The 18,212-nt window shown below is 53.0% G+C and overlaps 1 protein-coding gene across 1 annotated transcript in view; it reads left to right on the top strand.

Moving 5' to 3' along the window:
- The window catches only part of Ajap1 (adherens junctions associated protein 1), a 117,820-nt gene that overhangs the window by 85,012 nt on the left and 14,596 nt on the right, over positions 1-18,212 (top strand). Inside the window, exon 3 of the mRNA XM_051171831.1 lies at positions 17,126-17,213. Coding sequence (XP_051027788.1) covers positions 17,126-17,213 — 88 coding nt within the window. The remainder of the gene's footprint in view (positions 1-17,125; positions 17,214-18,212) is intronic.

Below are 18,212 nucleotides of genomic sequence, written 5' to 3'. Positions count from 1 at the left end.
CCCACCCTGCGCCCTGTGAAGATGCCTCATGACAATTTACTCTTCTGAGCAGAGTCTCTCAAAAGGCAGGAGGCAGAGGGTGGCTTCTAAAGGTTTACTTCAGAGACTGGCTGGTTCTTCGCAGACTTCTGCCATTCTAGCCTGGGGATCCCTGGCTCCTAGCCACTGGTGGCAGCCAGTAAGTCCTCTTCCATGGCCTCCCTCTCCTCAGCCTGCCAAGAGGCTAGCTGGAGCCTATGTCAATCTGGTGTTGCCCCTGTGCACTCACCGATCCAAGATCCAAGGAGTGTCAAAGTTCTTTTTGGCCTAACCTTCCTTGCTGTGTGTGGAAGGCAGGTTCAAGGGGAGTAGGCTCTATGGAGACTGAGAACCCTCAGAGTTTTGTCTTGGCTCCATTCTGGCCCCAGCGGTGACAGTCTTAAATCTTTAGGGGAGAATTTGAATGCAGGCAGAGGACCCAGGCCCCACTTCTCTTTGCCCACAGAGGGAGAAAACCACACCCCACCCAAAGGAAGTAAGCATTGCTCACAACCAATGACAGTGTGATTAACAGGACTAAACACTTTCCTCAAACACTTCACATGTATTATTCATATATGAATTATTCATGCACATTATTTACATATATAATATTAGCATTATCTGTGTCCCAACTCTCTCTTGGAATTCTCCATCCTCCCATATCTTTTTATGTTTATTAGCCACTGTTCTTTCAGAGCTAGCATCTGGGAACTGCAGGCCGTAGTTAGTGATTCCTTGCAATGCCTTTTTGGGTCTCGGCCCCTTTTTCTTTCCCTGTCCTCTGGTGTGTCTGGTAATCTTGTGTTCCGTGCTGGCCGCTGTGTGTGTACAGCTACAAAGAGGACGCGAGGCTGTGGATCAGAGTTTGGCAAACGACTGCCCAGGGTCCAAGTTCAGCCGGTTTCCTGTTATGTGTGTACTCTTAAGAGCTAGGGGTGGCTTTGGTGTGTTTAAACGGTGGAAGGAATCAAAGGTGTGCTCTTTCACAGCACGTGGAGAGGGCTTGAAATTTGAATTTCAGCGTCCATATGCAGCGTCACATGGGTGCTTAGCCGCGGCCCTCCACTTGTATTTGTCCTTGGCAGAGTGAGCGGTTGCTACAGAGATGGCGTGCCATCCCCAGAGCTGTCCTTCTGCCCTTCCCTGCAGGGGGGGACTCCTTTCTCTGCCAGCAAGCAGCCGGTCTGGGACTCTGAACTAAGCACCTGGCTTCTGTCTCTACAGCTTGCCTTTTTGGATATTTTTTTTTTCCTTTGTAGCCAGTGGCCCTGCTCTCAGGGCATCCAGGGGATGCTACTTTGGGGTAGGAGGGATCGAGGTTTGCTGTGTCCCTAAACTCACAGGATCCTCCTGGCTTCTATTTCCCAGGATGCACCTGGATGTCTTGGGCATGTAGGTATCTCCTGCTCTCACTGATGATGTCATAATCGTGGGCCTTGGAAAGCCTCCTTAGAAACACAGGTTAGGATGTCATGGGGACCAAGCACAGAGCAAAGAGCAGTGCCTTCCTGCTGGCTGCTTTCTTCCCAAAGGAGCCCCTGAGCTCTGGGCCTCAGACTCCTCTTCCTCCCTCCAGTCTGTCACTCTTTTGGCAGAGGACAGGTGTGGTAGGGACGGTGCCTGGAGCTGATACTACCAGGTCACTCGTGTCTAACTTACAGCTACCCCAGTGGGCAAATTTAGGTGGGCTGCCCGGCTTGGGTATGACTCTCCCTGGCTGGCAGTGAAGCTGGGCATGGAGTCTGATATTCCTCAGGCCGTGCCGTGCTCTGCAGGCGCCTCTGTGCACAAGGATGTGTTGACTCTGCCCTGCTCACTGAGAAACCAGAGAAGGGGTTTCAGGGGGACGCAGGAGGGGCAGGAGCCTTTCAAGTGGATGTGCTCACCCCTTTACTGTGTTAGTGGTATAACTGTCGTGGCTGCTACTAAATTCAATGACAGTCCCTGGGGGAGCCTTGGAAAGCACCAGAGAACCCTCAGGGTTCTGTCTCCACATTGACCCTTTCTGGACTGTACCCTAACCAGATTTCCCTGCAGCTGCTCAGCTGCTAGCTGGAGCTCCCCAGGTTCTGCGAAGGCTCTGAGAATGACGCTGCAGGCACATGAGGAAGCCGGGCCTGTGGGGAGCTGTGGGTCTTGCTCTAGGGTGACTAGGCTAGGGTCACCCTGCCTCTGCAGGCAATGTAAGCATGGAGGTGTGACTCAGAAATCTTGGGAAGCTCTGTGGCTAGGGTCGGGGGTCAGGGCACTGCTGGATCATGGGGTGGGACACTCTGCCTGGAGCCCTGGTGGGGCGTGAGGATCTGCCAGCACACATCAGCAAAGGCAGCCAGCCCAGCAGGGCAGGTGGGGACTAGCTTGGGGTAGCGCCAAGATGGACAAACGAACAAGGGGAAATCCCCATGGAAAAGGGATCTGGCTAAACAGACCTAACTGGAGTTTTGCTAAAGGCAAGCTAGGGTCTCCGTGGAGTTTGGGGTGGAGGATGAGGACCCCAGTGGAGGCTCTAGCTAAACTGACTGGTAAGGTTCTATGAAAGCCTGGCTTTACAAGGGAGTGCACATAGGCCTGGGTGCCGCTGTGAGTCTGGTCAAGCATAGACTATCATTGATTTGAGTAGCTCCATTGGGGCTAGTGCTTTCCAAGGTGGCAAAAGAATATGACCGCCACCAAAAATCTTCTGTCGGGGGGAAAACACAGCTGGGTAGAGCTGTTTGTGCGTGGTGGTCAGGAATCTAAGACTGACTGGGAAAGTAAGACGGTTCTCTTCAAAGCTGCACCCTCAGTGACCTAATCCTTCCAGCCAGACCCACGTTCAACTGCCCACAGCCATGCCATCAAGTCAGAAACCAAGGAGGGGACTCTTCAGCTAGGAGTTACTCCAGCGACCCATCTCTAGGCGGTTGCCTCCATTGACACCAAGCCTGCATCAAGCGACGCTCCTAGGATGATGTGCGTGATGAGCAGCCCGGAGCTTTCTGACGGCCGTAGTGTGGACCCTTTTATTTGGCCCCAGTCTCCTCTCTGAATGTCTTGCACTAAGCCAGGCAAGTCTTGCCTCTGCCTCTCTCTATAGAATCGTCCAAAGTCACAACTAGAGTGACTAGTCACTGCCCTCTGAGAGCCTGCTGTGTGCCTGCAGGCCTCCGTATGGGCAGCTTTATCTCAGGTTCCTCTGCCCGCCTCCCCAGGCATTGAGCCGTTCGCACTGAGCCTCTTCTGAGAGGTCATTGTAGACACTGGTGTGCTGACTTTGGTAGGGGCTGCCTTCCCTGGCCATACTGGCCCCATTTGTACGTAAAGGATTGGAGTAACCAGTGTTGGCAGGGGTGCCAGTACCTCCGGGACGGGGTGCTAAGTGCCTCTGGCACAAGGTGCTGGGTCTAGAAGTTCAGAACTCACAAATGGCTTGCAGAGCCTGGGACCTGGCCCTGGAAAATGTCTGCCTTGTCCTGTCACTCTGCTGAGTGACGCTTCCTAGCCTGAAAAGAACCTTGAGGTGTCCTCTCTACACTGTGTCCCCTCCACTACTGGTAGTTGCCCCTCCTCATCTCTTCCTAGCACCTATCAAGGCCAGTTTCCCGGAACCAGGCTCTGGAGCTGGCTTCTTTGTAGAAGATTCAAACGTGGCCTGAGTTCAGAAAGAGAGAGAGAGAGAGAGAGAGAGAGAGAGAGAGAGAGAGAGAGAGAGAGAGAGAGAGGGAGGGAGAGAAGTGGGTCATTTCCATAGCTGTGCCCGCTCTCCAGTGAGATGAGCAGTTCGGGACCTGCTGCTGCTGCCCAACTGAGCTCCTGAGTGAAAATGCTGGGAGTGTCTAACGCAACACTCCCTCCCTCGGCAGGCTCTGAATGTCCCTGGTGACAAGCCTTCCTGCAGGGGAAGACACTGCCTGTCAGGCAGCCAGCAGAACCAAGTCTCCTCCACCCCAGTCCAGTCCCTGTTCCCACTTATCTGCCAGGCTGCAGCCCATGAGGGTCAGCGCAGCAGATGGATGAGCCTGCCTTGTCGGCGTAACCCATTTCCAGAGCCAGCGAACTGGATCTGAAGGCGGCAGCCTCCTCTGGTCTTCGGAGTGGTTGAAGCTATGCCAGCTCCCGCTGCCTGGGCTGGTGATGCAATAGGAGGAAGATGGAGCAGACACTGCCTGTCCATCCTTCCCACCCTCCCTGCCTCACCACAGCATCCACCCTGGAGCTCTAGAGTCCTCCTGTGCAGCAGCAACAGACATGCTAAAAACAGTGTGTGTGTGAATGTGTGGGTGTGTGTGCCTGTGTGTGGTGTGCATATGTGTGTGCATGTGTTTATACATATGTGTGCTGTTGGCACGTTCATGTGTATATGTACACACATGCATGTAGACACCAGAAAACGAGTCAAGTGTCATCATTAGGAACACGGTCCACCTCCTTTTGAGACAGGGCCTCTCATTGGTCTGGAGCTGGTTTAGACTGGCTGACCAGTGCATTCTGAGGATGCCCTGTCTCTGCCTCCCCTAGATGGGGTTGGAAGTGTATGTCACCCTGCATGAAATGGTTCTGGGGCCTCTGGGGATCTGACTCAAGTCTTTATTCTTGCAGGAGAAGCACGTGACTAACTGAGCTCCCTCCCCTGCCTAACTGGCCAGGTGGATGTAGCCCGGTCTACGGAGGCTGCCTCTAGGGAGGATGTAGAAATGAGTGGGTCTGGAACATTCCACCAGTGGGCCTATCCCACCATACTCTTCACTCTTTCTTCAGGCTAGAACTGTGGGGTCCACATCTTCAGGGACAGGTGAGATCGGGAGGCCCGAGGCATCAGGGTCTGTAACCTTCGCCCTCCCTAGAGGTCTCAGGTGCGTAGCTGGACGCAGGTTCAGAGCTCTGTGCATGAAAGCAGCTGCTCATGAGGACCTGTGCTCCGGATGTGGCTGAGAGGCCATGCCTGTCCTCTGCATGGCCCTTCCTATGCCTGGTCAGTGCAGTGTGTGGCTTCCCAGGGTGCTTTGAGAAGTAGCTGTTAACAGCCACTGAAAGGAAACAAACAAACAAGAGTCACTGCCTGCCAGTTCTGGAGGTGCAGCACCCTGCTGGGAGTCATTTCTGGAAGCCTCTTCTCTGTGTGTTGGCTCCCAGTACCCCGTTTTATGGCTGCATCACTCTGTGCTCCCCTCTGTCTTGTCACGGGATTTCTGAGCCTCTCCTCTCTTGCCCCTTAGGAGGACAGTATCTATGGATCTGGGGCTGACTCTAAATCTGGGTTAATTTTGTCTTGAGATCCACAGGGAATCAAGAGACCCAACTGAGACCCTGTTTGAAGTGAGCTGCACTTGGATGGCTAAGTAGGAGGGCTGGCTTCTGGAGGGGCACCTTCCGAGCTGCCACAGAAGGCTAAGCCACCTGCCCAGTGTCTGCCATCTTGCCTTGGGAGCCGAGGGCACAGTGGCTCGGGTGGTGCTGGGGGAGTGTTGTGATGTTACCCGCAGAATAGGGACTCTCCTCCATGTCTGTGGTGAAGCGTTAACCACACAACTTGGGGAGAAAAGAGTTTGTTTACTTTACAGCCACAGTCCATCACTGAGGGAAGTCAGGGCAGGAGCTGAAGGCAGGAACCTGGAAGCAGGAAGTGAAACAGAGGCCATTGAGGACCGCTACTGACCGGCTTGCTCCCTGTGACTCGCTCAGCCTGCTTTATCATACAACCCAAGAGCACATGCCTGACCCATCAATCACTAATCAACAAAATACCCCACAGGCTGTCTACAGACAGTCGGATGGAGGAGGCATTTTCTCAACTGAGGTTTCCTCTTTCCGGTTGAATCTTATCTTGTGTCAAGTTGACAAAAATGCTATCCAGGACAAAGGCCGAAGCAGCAGTTCTCAGCCTGTGGGTCACGACCTATGGAGCACCACTCAAGCCCCCTGTGCCCTCAGCTCCCAAGACAAGATGGCAGACTTCTGTCTCCAAAAATATTTACATTACGGTTCACAACAGTAGCAAAATTGCACTTGTGAAGTAGTGCAAATGGCATTTAATTCCAGCACTGGGGAGGCAGGGGCAGGTAGATCTCTGAGTTCGAAACCAGCCTGCTCTACAGAGTTCCGGGAAAGCTAGGGCTGCACAGAGAAACCCAGTCGCAAGAAACAACAACCATAATAAATAACTAAGCTGCCCGCCTGTTACTGTTACTGTTACTATTATTACTATTATTTTATGGTTGGGGTCACCACAACATGAGGGATTTTATTAGAGGGTCAAGGGGCACTAGAAAGGTTGAGAGCCACTTTTTTGACTCCAAAGACAAACAACTTCAGCCTCTGTGAGTTCTGGGGGGCCCTCCTGCTCCTCACATGTGTCCAGCTCTCAAAAGGCAGCTATGTCAGCAGCAGGAGTGGCCTGCACATGACCAGGATTTTGGCCCTGGGAAGGAATCATAACCCAATGCCTTCCCTGGGGGTGGGAGCTAGTTGGTGTGTGGCCATTCTGGCCTGGCCAAGTCCCCATCTCTCCACACTTCCTGTCTGTGGTGCCAGCTTTCCTCAAGTTAAAAGGAAGTACAAAATGTATTTACTCACTGATGTGGCCCACTCAGAGTTAACCCAGCCCAATTTGCAACCTCCATTTCCTATCGGAGCCCCCCCCCCCCCCGCAGGCACAAAGTCGCTTGACATCTGCAAGTGTCACTTGGTCATAGCACTGTGCCCTGGGCTGGTCCCTTGCCGAAGAGAGACTGCCATTTCTCAAGGATCTGAGGTGTGCTGTGGAGAACACTGGCTTGGACCGAGCTGCTTGGGTCAGTTAGTTGCTTTGTCTTAGCTGTGTGTGCAGTACAGGTTTGTCCCACCCTGAGAAACATCCTTTAAGTTCCTAGTGGGACCTCCATTAGGACATCCTAGCTAATAGGATCATTTTCACTTGTTTGGGGGCTTGGCTAAGCAGGCAGTCAACCACGCCTACCTGATGGACACCAAGCTAAGAGGACCACCTGTCATGGCCACTACACACATTGATATGGAATTATATTGGGGCGGGGTTGCTATGCCCCTTTCGCTTTAACTGTCTGTTGGCGGTTCTATCCCACTTTAGACCATTTAGTCCCGGAATGAAAGACACAGGGACTTATTAGATTTATAAGAAGCTTTAAAGCACTGGAGCTGGCCAGATATCAGCCCTCTAAGCTATTCTGTTATTTCCCAGCCATGTTCCTCAATATTACTTGTCATATTGTCCCTTTCTGGGATACCTCTGCCCCATCAGGCCAGCTCACGGCCATGTGCTTATGGTCCATACAGTCCCATGGTGACTTTTCTACCCCTCCTCCTCCTCTTCCCCTTCCTCCTCTTCCCCCTCCTCTTCCCTCTCTTCCCCCTCCTCCTCCTCTACCCCCACCTCCTCCCCTCCTTCTCTTCCCCCTCCTCCTTCTCTTCCCCCTCCTCCTCCTTCTCTTCCCCCTCCTCCTCTTCCTCTTTCTCTTCCTCTCCTCCTCTTTCTCCTCCTCTTCCCCCTCCTCCTCCTCTTCCTCCTTCTCTTCCCCCTCCTCCTCCTTCTCTTCCCCCTCCTCCTCCCTCTCTTCCCCCTCCTCCTCCCTCTCTTCCCCCTTCCCCCTCCTCCCCCTCCTCCTCTTCTCCTCCTCCTCCTTCTCTTCCTCCTCGTTCTTCTTCTCACTCCTCATGGTCCCTACCTGAGACTCCACCTACCTTCTTCTGCCCAGCTATAGGCTGCCCAGATTTTTAATTAATCAACCAGAGATAATTGGGGAGCAAAGTTCATACAACACTGTTTGGTGCACATGAAAATGCACTTGTCTGGACTGCAACGATATCTTGGGGCCCAGAGTTTAGCATATGGACACATACAGCACCAGACCAACCCCCAATAACACATCACCCATGGCTTCTGGAAGCAGTTAGCGCTCCCTGGCCTCCTGTGCTGCGCGGGGGGGGGGGGGGGGGGGGGGGGGGGGCCTCCAGATCCTCACATCTGCCCTCACCTCAGGCCCTGAGGATATTTGCTCTTCTGATCATGAACTGTGTCCTAAAAGCCATTCAACACAACCTACCTCAGGCTCCCCCCAGGGCCCCTACCTCGTCACTCTTCTAATCCGGGCCCTCTTTTCTCTTGTTATTCGTAACCCCTTGAGTCCAGTTAGAACTGCTCATATGCACGTGGGTGCGCGGACGATCTCCCAGTGTCTAGTATCCAAAGAAGAGTTACACTTGCCCCTCAACAACCATCAACTGCCAGTAACGCCACACAAGACCCCACTGCTGGCGGGAAAGCTGTTTTGTTTTGTTTAATAAAATGTGTATAGGATTGTAGCTGATGTGGCCTGGAGCATGCTGCCTAATGACAAATGTGTGCAGCACCCTGCTTTATGTAGTACTGGGCATCAAACCCAGGGCGATTCATGCCAGCCAAGCCCTCTGCCACCTGAGCTGCATCTCATCCCTGTGCTGCGCTGTGGTTACACACGCAGGCTCCTCTGAGTGCCGTGCATCTCCTTAGGTCGAGGGTGGTCATGAGGACCCCAAACTGCACGGTGGTGCAGAGTTAATATCCTTGAATTCTGCCCAACCGCCTTGGTGCTGTAGCAAGGTTAGTGTGAATGAATTCTTCTAGAACAATGATTAGCACATTCTGTCACCATCTTGTCCCTCTTCCAGACCACCTTGTAACCAGTAAGGCAGAGCCTGGAGGGAGAATTATAAGGAGGAGGGGAGATGAGAGAGAGAGAGAGAGAGAGAGAGAGAGAGAGAGAGAGAGAGAGAGAGTTTTGAGGCCACACATGTGCGGTTAAAGGACTCTTCGACCCTACACCCCATGTGTCCTCAGCCTTAGTGGTAGGGTCATTTCAGGACAGTCCCTCCTTCCTTAAGGGGTGGACTTGTGCACTGTGGGATGGTCGCCAGTAGAACCCCCGCCCTCTGCCTCAGTCGTCACCATAAAAGTTGTATCAAGGCACCACTAAACATTGTCTATCGATGGTCCCTGCACCACATGGGGCTGAGATCCTTCGGGATGGTTCTCTGAGAGGACCTGCCTTTTCACTGAGCTGCTGTGATAAAGCTGAAGCCAATGAGGTAGCCACATGGTCTTCCCCATAGTGCGCTCTGCCTTTGAGTGTGACCCTGTCCTAAGCCAAAGGCCTTCCTTATGATTGGACACAACCGTCATCATCTTGGCTTAAAGCACTTCAAGCTGGACTCTCACTCAAGGTGACGGTGAATTCGGTGAGTCAACTTGGCCAGGTGAAGGGTGCAACAATATTTCTGGTTAGTTCTGGAACTTACCAGTGTTCATAAAGTAGACAGAGCCCAGATCCTCTGTCATCCTGGTATACAGCCATCCACTAATCTGTTGAGAGAGCCAATGGACCAGAAAGGCCAGGGAAGGCCAACATTCATCTCCTCCCGCCCTTGTATGGTGCTAGATCTCTTCGACCCTGGGGCCTTTGAACTCTGGTGCTGGTGCCCATTTGTCCCCATCTGATGCTCAGGCTTTTGGCCTTGAACTGACATTCTCCCCGTGAGTCCCAGCTCGTAGGCCTTTGACCTGGGACGGAACAGCACGAAGGATGTGCTGGCTCCCCTGCTCGCTGTTGGCAGAGGGTACGGTTTCTCAGTCCCAATAACCTCATGAGCCAGTTCCCTCACACCCAGCAAGGTTCTCTGTGCACACACCCTGGCTGTTTGCCCTCAGAAGGGCTCTGATGTCCATACCGGCCCCTCTGAAGGCTTCACAGGGTTGCCTCTCGGTGTTCCTGCTGTCAACATCCTGGTTTTCCTGTGAATGCCTAAGAGCTGGCCTACTCGGATGTCCCACGTAACCTTCTGTCTGTCAAAGCAGCCCCTACAAGGCAGCCTTGCTTGCCTCCAGTGGCCACCAGGCCTTTGCATCTCAATATAGGTCCAGAATAGGTCCCCACGGCCCCCACATTGTTGAGTGAGCTTCTCTGAGCACAGAAATGTCATCCATTTGCTTTGGGAGATCCCAGAGCCATCACTCTTGTCTCCATCCAAGTTTGACAGCCAGGACAGGATGTGCTGCTCGCCTCCTCCCATGCTGGAGGAGAGAGCCATGATGAGTTTGTTCTCTTGCCACGGACAATGGTCCATGTTTGATTCGGCTTCTTTTAAATAAGACCTCGTTCAGACCCGGAGATGGATAACCAGCTTCCCCATCAATCTTGAGGGCCAGATCTTACCACAGACCACCGCAAATATAACCATAAAAGCCCCACTGATTGATGTGGAGCTTGGTAATCCATCTGTCCCCATCCATTATCCCGGGTATAATTTTTCATTATCTGCATGGCAGCTGACTCCTAGCACATTAGTATACAGTGGCAATTACCAGGAGCAGAAAGAGCCCCTAAATTAGCCGGGACAATAACACCTGTCAGCACAGGGGAGCGAGCATCCCCATAACGCATGCTTTGGGGACTCCAAGGCCACATCCGAATTCAGAGCTAGAAGATGCAGTTCAGCGCTGACCTTGAAAGGGGAGGGGAGAAAGGTCATAGCTTTAAAAAAAAAAAAAAAAAAACTTTATCTGAGGAGCGTAATTTCCTTGAGGTCACGTGATTGTCAGGACGGTCACAGCCTGCGTGACAGCTGGAGTGGGGAAGGCTCAAGGATTGCTTTGTACGGGGTCAGTGGGTTTATGGGGCGAATGTCTCCCCATGTGTTATTTAGGGGCCACCAGAGACTTAGGCAGAGGGAGCTCACTCAAGGTGTGAGTGTTGAGAGACACTGGTGAGGAAGGACAGGGTTGGAGGATTTATGCCCAAAAGTTTGACATCCATACAGCAGGAAGAATCCTTTCCAGAGACCAGTGTGCTGATCCTCTCTCCACCCAATGACTGCAAGACCTGGATAGTCTTTTTTTTAACATTACTTTTAAAATTATGTATATGTGTATGTACATGTGTATTCATATGAACGCACATATGGGTGTGCATATGGAGGACCGGACAAGCTCTGATGTCATCCTCAAGATGGCGCCCGCCTCCTTTGAGGAGACTCTCTCCTTGTCCTGGAGTTCGACGGTTAGGCTACAATATAAAAATAAGTGGGTGGTCAGCAAGGCTCAGGGATGCTCTTCCAATAGACCACACAGCAGGCACCAAGCTCAGCCCTTGGATGTGGATTCTAGGTGTCAGACTCAGGTCCCTGTGTTTACAGAGCGAGTCCAGTGCTGGCAGAGCCATCTGCCATGCTGTGTGTGATCCTGGTCACCACTATGAGTCACTATCATTCACAAGGTGCTGGTTCTGTTCAGTGTGAGTGGGGACAATTGAGACCGACAGACACATGGCTGAAATATTTCTGAGTGCCACTGAAGGGATTAAATTGGTCAATTTCTCTCTGAGTTTTGATTTTCAAAAATCAAGAATCCTGTCAAAGTGAGTTCTCAAGAGGCCCATCATGCAAAGCGGCCTACTGTCAAACTGCTGCTGGGGGCGGGGGCAGAGCCAATCCAGCGCAGCTAGCACTGCTGCTGGGGGCGAGTGGCAGGGTGGGGCAGCGGCTGGGAATGAGGGACGCAGAGCCAATCCGGTGCAGCAAGCACTGCTGCTGGGTGGAGGGCCTGGGTGTAAGTAAAAGGCTGTGGCTATTTTCAAATCACCTAGACAGTGGCCAGTGAGAGGGAACGGGAAAAGGATGGCCTCTACACTGGGAACTTCAGCTTTAGTCAGTCATTCAGAACAGATAAATACTTTCACTAAATCCACAGGTAAAATCCCCTTTGGCTGCTCGCCTCAGTGAGGATTCTGAAAACTGTTGTCCATGGACTGAATATGGCAGCTGGTTTTCCTGTATATAAATAAAATTTTACTGAAGCACAGTTACAGCTAAGTTTTTGGCGCATTCTCTCTCCTGGGTTTTGCATCTTGGTGGCAGAGCTAGTACCGTGGCTGATATGTTTGGTGGCAGAGCTAGTACCGTGGCTGATTTGTTTGGTGGCAGAGCCTAGTACCGTGGCTGATATATTTGGGGTGTAGGTTAAGTGCCTCCAAGGGTCCATTGCAGCAGGAGACTTGGTTCCAGGATAACAGTGTGGGGAAGTGCTGGGGCCCAAGGTAAGGTCCTCAGATCACAGGGCACATGCCCTGAGGTGGGACCATGAGATCTAAGGGCACACATCTCCCTTCTCTCTTCCTCCCACTCTCTGGGCCTGTTTTTCTCCTGTATCCTCTCTAACCATTACTCTCCGCCATGACGTTCTGTAGCTGTTAGCAGAACTAGGCTGATTCAGGTACCATGTCCTTGATTCCCCCAAAACTGTGAGCTGAATAAACCTTTTCTCTTTATAGAGTTAGCTACCCCCAGTAATCTATTGCCGTAATGCAAAGTGACTGTAATTAATAATTATGCACAATTGTATACCAATATTATATTATTATTTTATTATATTATTATTTTATTATAATAATATTAATGTTATGATATAACAAAACAATAGTAATGTATTAATATATATTATATATACTAATATATATATACATATATATAATACAAGCTGGGTAAAATGCCTAAAGTATTTGTTTGTCTTGTGAGAATGTATGTGCCTACATTAGCTCCATCTGAAGATTAATAACTTTGAAGAGAAGTGAAGAACCCATGGAAAACTGGAGAAGATCATGTCAGAAAACACAGACTCTGTAACGATCATATAACTTCTCTCGTGGCTCTGTCTCTTCTTAGTAGACAGGCTTCCAGCGGGAGGAAAAGACAATCGTAGATCTCCCACAGTTCAAACTGCTTCCCACAGTGTTATTTGCACTCTTTGCTCAACCACCATGCCTGGAGGGTCTGTAGTTTCTTCCCAGAGCCCTTTGCTTCTGATGCAGGAGGCCAGTGGCCAGACAGCGTCTTCTAGACATGACAGAGGTTACATGTACCCATGGAACCTCAACAGTGTGGTGGCCTAAACAGGACCTGCAGAGTGAAAGCCCCAGTCAACAGACCGAGGTGTCAGGTGACGTCCCGCAAGGTCCCATCCCTAGATTAAAAACTGCAAGTAATCAACGGCTACTGAGAGTGGCATAGTCGGGCTTCTTCGGGGATACCCCCATCCCCCAATAGGCTGTCCAATCCCGGTGGTCAGCTCAAATACATGTACATAAAAGAAACACTGAAGGGACTCAATGGGACGGGTGGTGGGTGAGTATGTGTGTGTGCATAATAATACTTATAGAAGGCAAGATCATGAACTTGAGGGTAAGGGGGGGACACAGGAGGAGGTGGGGGAGAGGAAGAAGTGGAAGTTATGTACTCATGTATGAAATCCCAAGAAAAACAATTTAATGTGTACTAGACTCTGATACTTGTCTTACTTCGTGTCTCTACTGCTGTGGTAAAACACCATGATCAAAAGCAACTTGGGGAGGAAAGAGTTATATTTCATCATAACAGCTTGTAGTCCGTCATGAAGGGAAGTCAGGGTGGGAACTCAAGCAGAGGCCGTGAAAGAACACCACCTACTGCCTTGCTCCCCATAGTTTGCTCAGCCTACTTTCTTATAAACTCACCACCACCACCACCACCATCACCACCACCTCCTCCACCACCACCACCACCACCACCACCACCACCACCACCACCACCACCACCACCACCACCACCACCACCACCACCACCACCACCACCACCACCACCACCATCACCACCATCACCACCACCATCACCACCACCACCACCATCACCACCATCACCACCTCCACCACAACCACCATCACCACCACCACCACCACCATCCCCACCACCATCACCACCACCATCACCACCACCACCATCACCACCATCACCACCATCACCACCACCATCACCACACCACCACCACCACCACCACCACCATCCCACACCACCACCATCACCACCATCACCACCACCCATCACCACCACCACCACCATCACCACCATCACCACCACCATCACACACACCACACCACCACCACCACCACCACCACCACCACCATCACCACCACCATCACCACCACCACCACCATCACCACCATCACACCACCACCATCACCACCACACACCATCACCACCACCACCATCACCACCACCATCACCACCACCACCATCACCACCACCACCATCACCACCACCATCACCACCACCACCACCATCACCACCACCACCACCATCACCACCACCACCATCACCACCACCACCACCACCACCATCACCACCACCATCACCACCATCACCACCACCACCATCACCACCACCATCACCACCACCACCACCACCACCACCATCACACCACACCACCATCACCACGACCACCACCACCACCACCATCACCACCACCACCACCACCACCACCATCACCACCACCATCACCACCACCATCACCACCACCACCACCATCACCACCACCACCACCACCACCACCATCACCACCACCATCACCACCACCACCACCACCATCACCACCACCATCACCACCACCACCACCACCATCACCACCACCACCACCATCACCACCACCACCACCACCACCACCACCATCACCACCACCACCACCATCACCACCACCACCACCATCACCACCACCACCACCACCATCACCACCACCACCACCATCACCACCACCATCACCACCACCACCCATCACCACCACCACCACCACCACCATCACCACCACCACCACCATCACCACCACCACCACCATCACCACACCACCACCACCACCATCACCACCACCATCACCACCACCACCACCATCACCACCACCACCATCACCACCACCATCACCACCACCACCACCATCACCACCACCACCCACAACCACCACCACCACCATCACCACCACCACCACCACCACCATCACCACCACCATCACCACCACCATCACCACCATCACCACCACCACCACTATCACCACCACCACCACCATCACCACCACCACCACCACTACCACCACCATCACCACCACCACCACCACCACCATCACCACCACCATCACCACCACCACCACCATCACCACCACCATCACCACACCACCACACACCATCACCATCACCACCACCACCACCACCACCACCATCACCACCATCACCACCACCACCACCACCACTACCACCACCATCACCACCACCACCACCACACCACCACACCACCACCCCACCATCACCACCACTACACCACCATCACCACCACCACCACCACCACCACCACCACCATCACCACCACCACCATCACCACCACCACCACCATCACCACCACCATCCTCACCACCATCCTCACCACCATCCTCACCACCATCACCATCACTGTCTTCATCATCATCTTCTTCCTCCTCCTTGCTGTATGCACAGGCCAGGATTAGGGTATGGTCTTCAGGATGACATGGCTACCTCTCGACTGTGCTCAGGGGATTTAGCAGGCAACACCCTCTCCATGATTTTCTGTTAAACTGCCTATCCTTTTCAACCCTTCCCCTTCTTACAAGATCTCAGACCCTAACAAGCAGACAGAGACTCCTGGGCTGGCACTCCATTGCTGGAGAGATTGAAGGTCGTTCCCGGAGTGTAGCTTGGCTTTAACCCCACTGGCAGACAGAATAACAGTCTCTGTGGAGTAGGAGACTCACCCAGAGGTCTGCAGCGAGTGCCCCGACCTTAGCACAGGTGTAGAGGAAGCAACAGGCAAGCTGAGCAGTGAGGGCTACAGCTTCAAAGCAAGCGGCATTGAACTGCTATTCCCCCAAGGCAGCCACAGTGGTTAAGGTGGGCGCTACCAGCATCATGCAGCACAGAAAAAAAAAAGTCCCATAGTGGCTCGTGAATCAATAGATAAAAATGGTGGGTGGCCATTACACTCTTGTGTCAGCCCCACTGTGTCCTAGCGATGTTCCTCCTGTGAACCAGGCTGGGAATCCTTCATGACGAATGGCGATTTGTCACAGAAACAGGGAGAGGTGGGGAGTTGGGACATGTGCTCTGGCTTCGCCAACTTGGACTCATTCATGAACGAGTCTCCCTCGATGATCACTTTGAACAGCGAAGTGACATCTGCCTGAGTGATGGTCTCTGGGAGGCTGCCAGAGACCTCGTCTGCCACATGGGAACGTATGCCCTAGCACAGCCAGACCTGACAATGTGATGATCTGGTGTCTGTAGAGTGGGTGTGAGAATTCGGCTCCAGGTAGAGCCAGGACAGGGCCTGCACGTCCCCAGAACATCAGCTCTCAGAGGATGACACCTTGGTCTCCTGTTTGGGTCCCTAGTTTCCCAACATCAGGGAAGAGCCAGGGCTGTGCACCTTGCAGACCACACTGGCTGGGTAAGCTCCTTATGCCCCTGTCTCAGAAGGGCTGTGACCGACGAGGTCCAGACAGAATGCGGCCGAGGATGGACCCAGGGGCAGGAACTATAGCCTGCCTTCTCCCTTCATCACTGACTGGAAGCCCTGGAGGCCCTGGAGGCAGATGATGGAGAAATCATGACCTTGGCCACCTGTCCGCAGGGTCAGCAAATGCTTGTTAGTCTCTGGCTGTCCTACTGCTGATGAGGCCCTGCCTGTCTAGCCTGTCAACTCCATGGTCCTCCATGGTCCCGTCCACTCCACCACTGTCATCATCCTTTACTGGGGAGAGGGGTGGGGCTTCAAGGTCAGGTGACAGAAGCCCCACCCCACCTTACCTGCATTCTTTCCCTGGTGGGAACTGACTTTGCAGGAAGTGAACTGGGGAAGGCTCTAGGGACAGGAGGCCACCCTGGGGAGAATGCCTTCAGGGTCTGCACTTGGCTGGGCCAGGCGGGTACCACTAGGGTCAGGCCAGTCTCTCCCCCCTTTCCTCTCCCCCCCTCCCCCCTTCATGCTAATGGCTCCAGAATGGAGAAACAGAACATTTGTATTATGTATGAGGAGGATGGAGGTCTTGGGACTCTCAGCAGAGCTACTTGAAGTCAGATAAAGGCAGCAGGTACAGGGCACAGCTGCCCATGGCCTGTGGCACTGAGAGTGGGAAAGGGAGTGGTCAGGGCTGCAGACGCCCTTTCTGGGCCCAGGTTAGAATAGTCTTGTTGCTTCAGACAAACACTTAAGCACGTGCCGAATGTTCTTCGGCCCACCCGCGTACTGACCTTTGACCTCTGTCTCCCTGCTCCAGGTCTGGCTGTACATCAGATCATCACCATCACCGTCTCCCTCATCATGGTCATCGCTGCACTCATCACAACCCTTGTCTTAAAAAATTGGTAAGGCCTGGGCGTGGTGGGCTATGGGGTACCCAGGGAGGTCTGCACAGACAGCCCCAAAAGCTGGGGGTTTAACTTTGTTCACAGAGTGCTTGCCCAGCTTGCAGGAGACCCTGGCTTCCATCCCAGCTTTGCATACACCGGGAGTGTTGGCCTCTGCCTCTAATTCCAGCTCTCAGGGGCAGGAGGCAAGAGGACCCGGCGTTCAGGGTCATCCTCAGTGACAGAGCTGGCATACACAAGGCCCTATTTCACATAAGACAGAGACGAGCTCTGAATGGCAGCCTCCAGACGGCATCCCAGTGGAGGAGGAGGTCCCAGGTGCCTACATCCACAGGCACTCTGGCACCACCGGATTCAGCTGGGTCTGCTTTCTAGTGTAGCCCTCAGCATGGATGCTCTGCAGGAAGTGGCAAGCCTGACCTGTGTGGCACAGTTTGTCAGGATATATGTTTCTCCCGTCACCCCGAGGTCTATCTGGACCTACGTGTATCTGCGTATGTTACCCACTAGGGCAGAGTCCATTTTATACCTCCCAGAATGGCAGAGAAACAGCAGCAGCAGCAGCAGCCTGCCTGGACCCCTCCCTCCTGCAGCCCTGCCCTCCACTGAGGTCAGGGCAGCTCACCCAGCCAGTCTCCTGCATTGCTTTCTCTTCCTTGAGCCGCAGCTCTCTGCTTCTGACTAGCCGCTGCCTTGCTGCGACTGCTGGCTCTCCTTCCCTGTCCCCATCTGTAAAGTGGTCCTGTTTGTAAAGGCTGGCCTTGCTGAGGTGTGGACCTGACACAGCCCCCAAAACCAAGGGAGTTGCTAGGGTTCCCAGTGAAGCAGTGTGCCCCATGATTTCCAGATACATGTGACTGACAAGTAGGGTTCCAGCAGCTGGACAAACCCCATTATGCTGGCCTCGCACCTGGTGGGCAGGTGGGTCCCAGGTGGACCCAGGTCACATGGACAGCGATGCAGCTGGTGCAGGGCTTGTAGAACAGAGCGTGGCTG

Source organism: Acomys russatus, chromosome 29 (genome assembly GCF_903995435.1).
Source record: "Acomys russatus chromosome 29, mAcoRus1.1, whole genome shotgun sequence".
NCBI classification, from domain to species: domain Eukaryota; kingdom Metazoa; phylum Chordata; class Mammalia; order Rodentia; family Muridae; genus Acomys; species Acomys russatus.
This window is presented reverse-complemented; position numbering and strand designations above follow the sequence as displayed.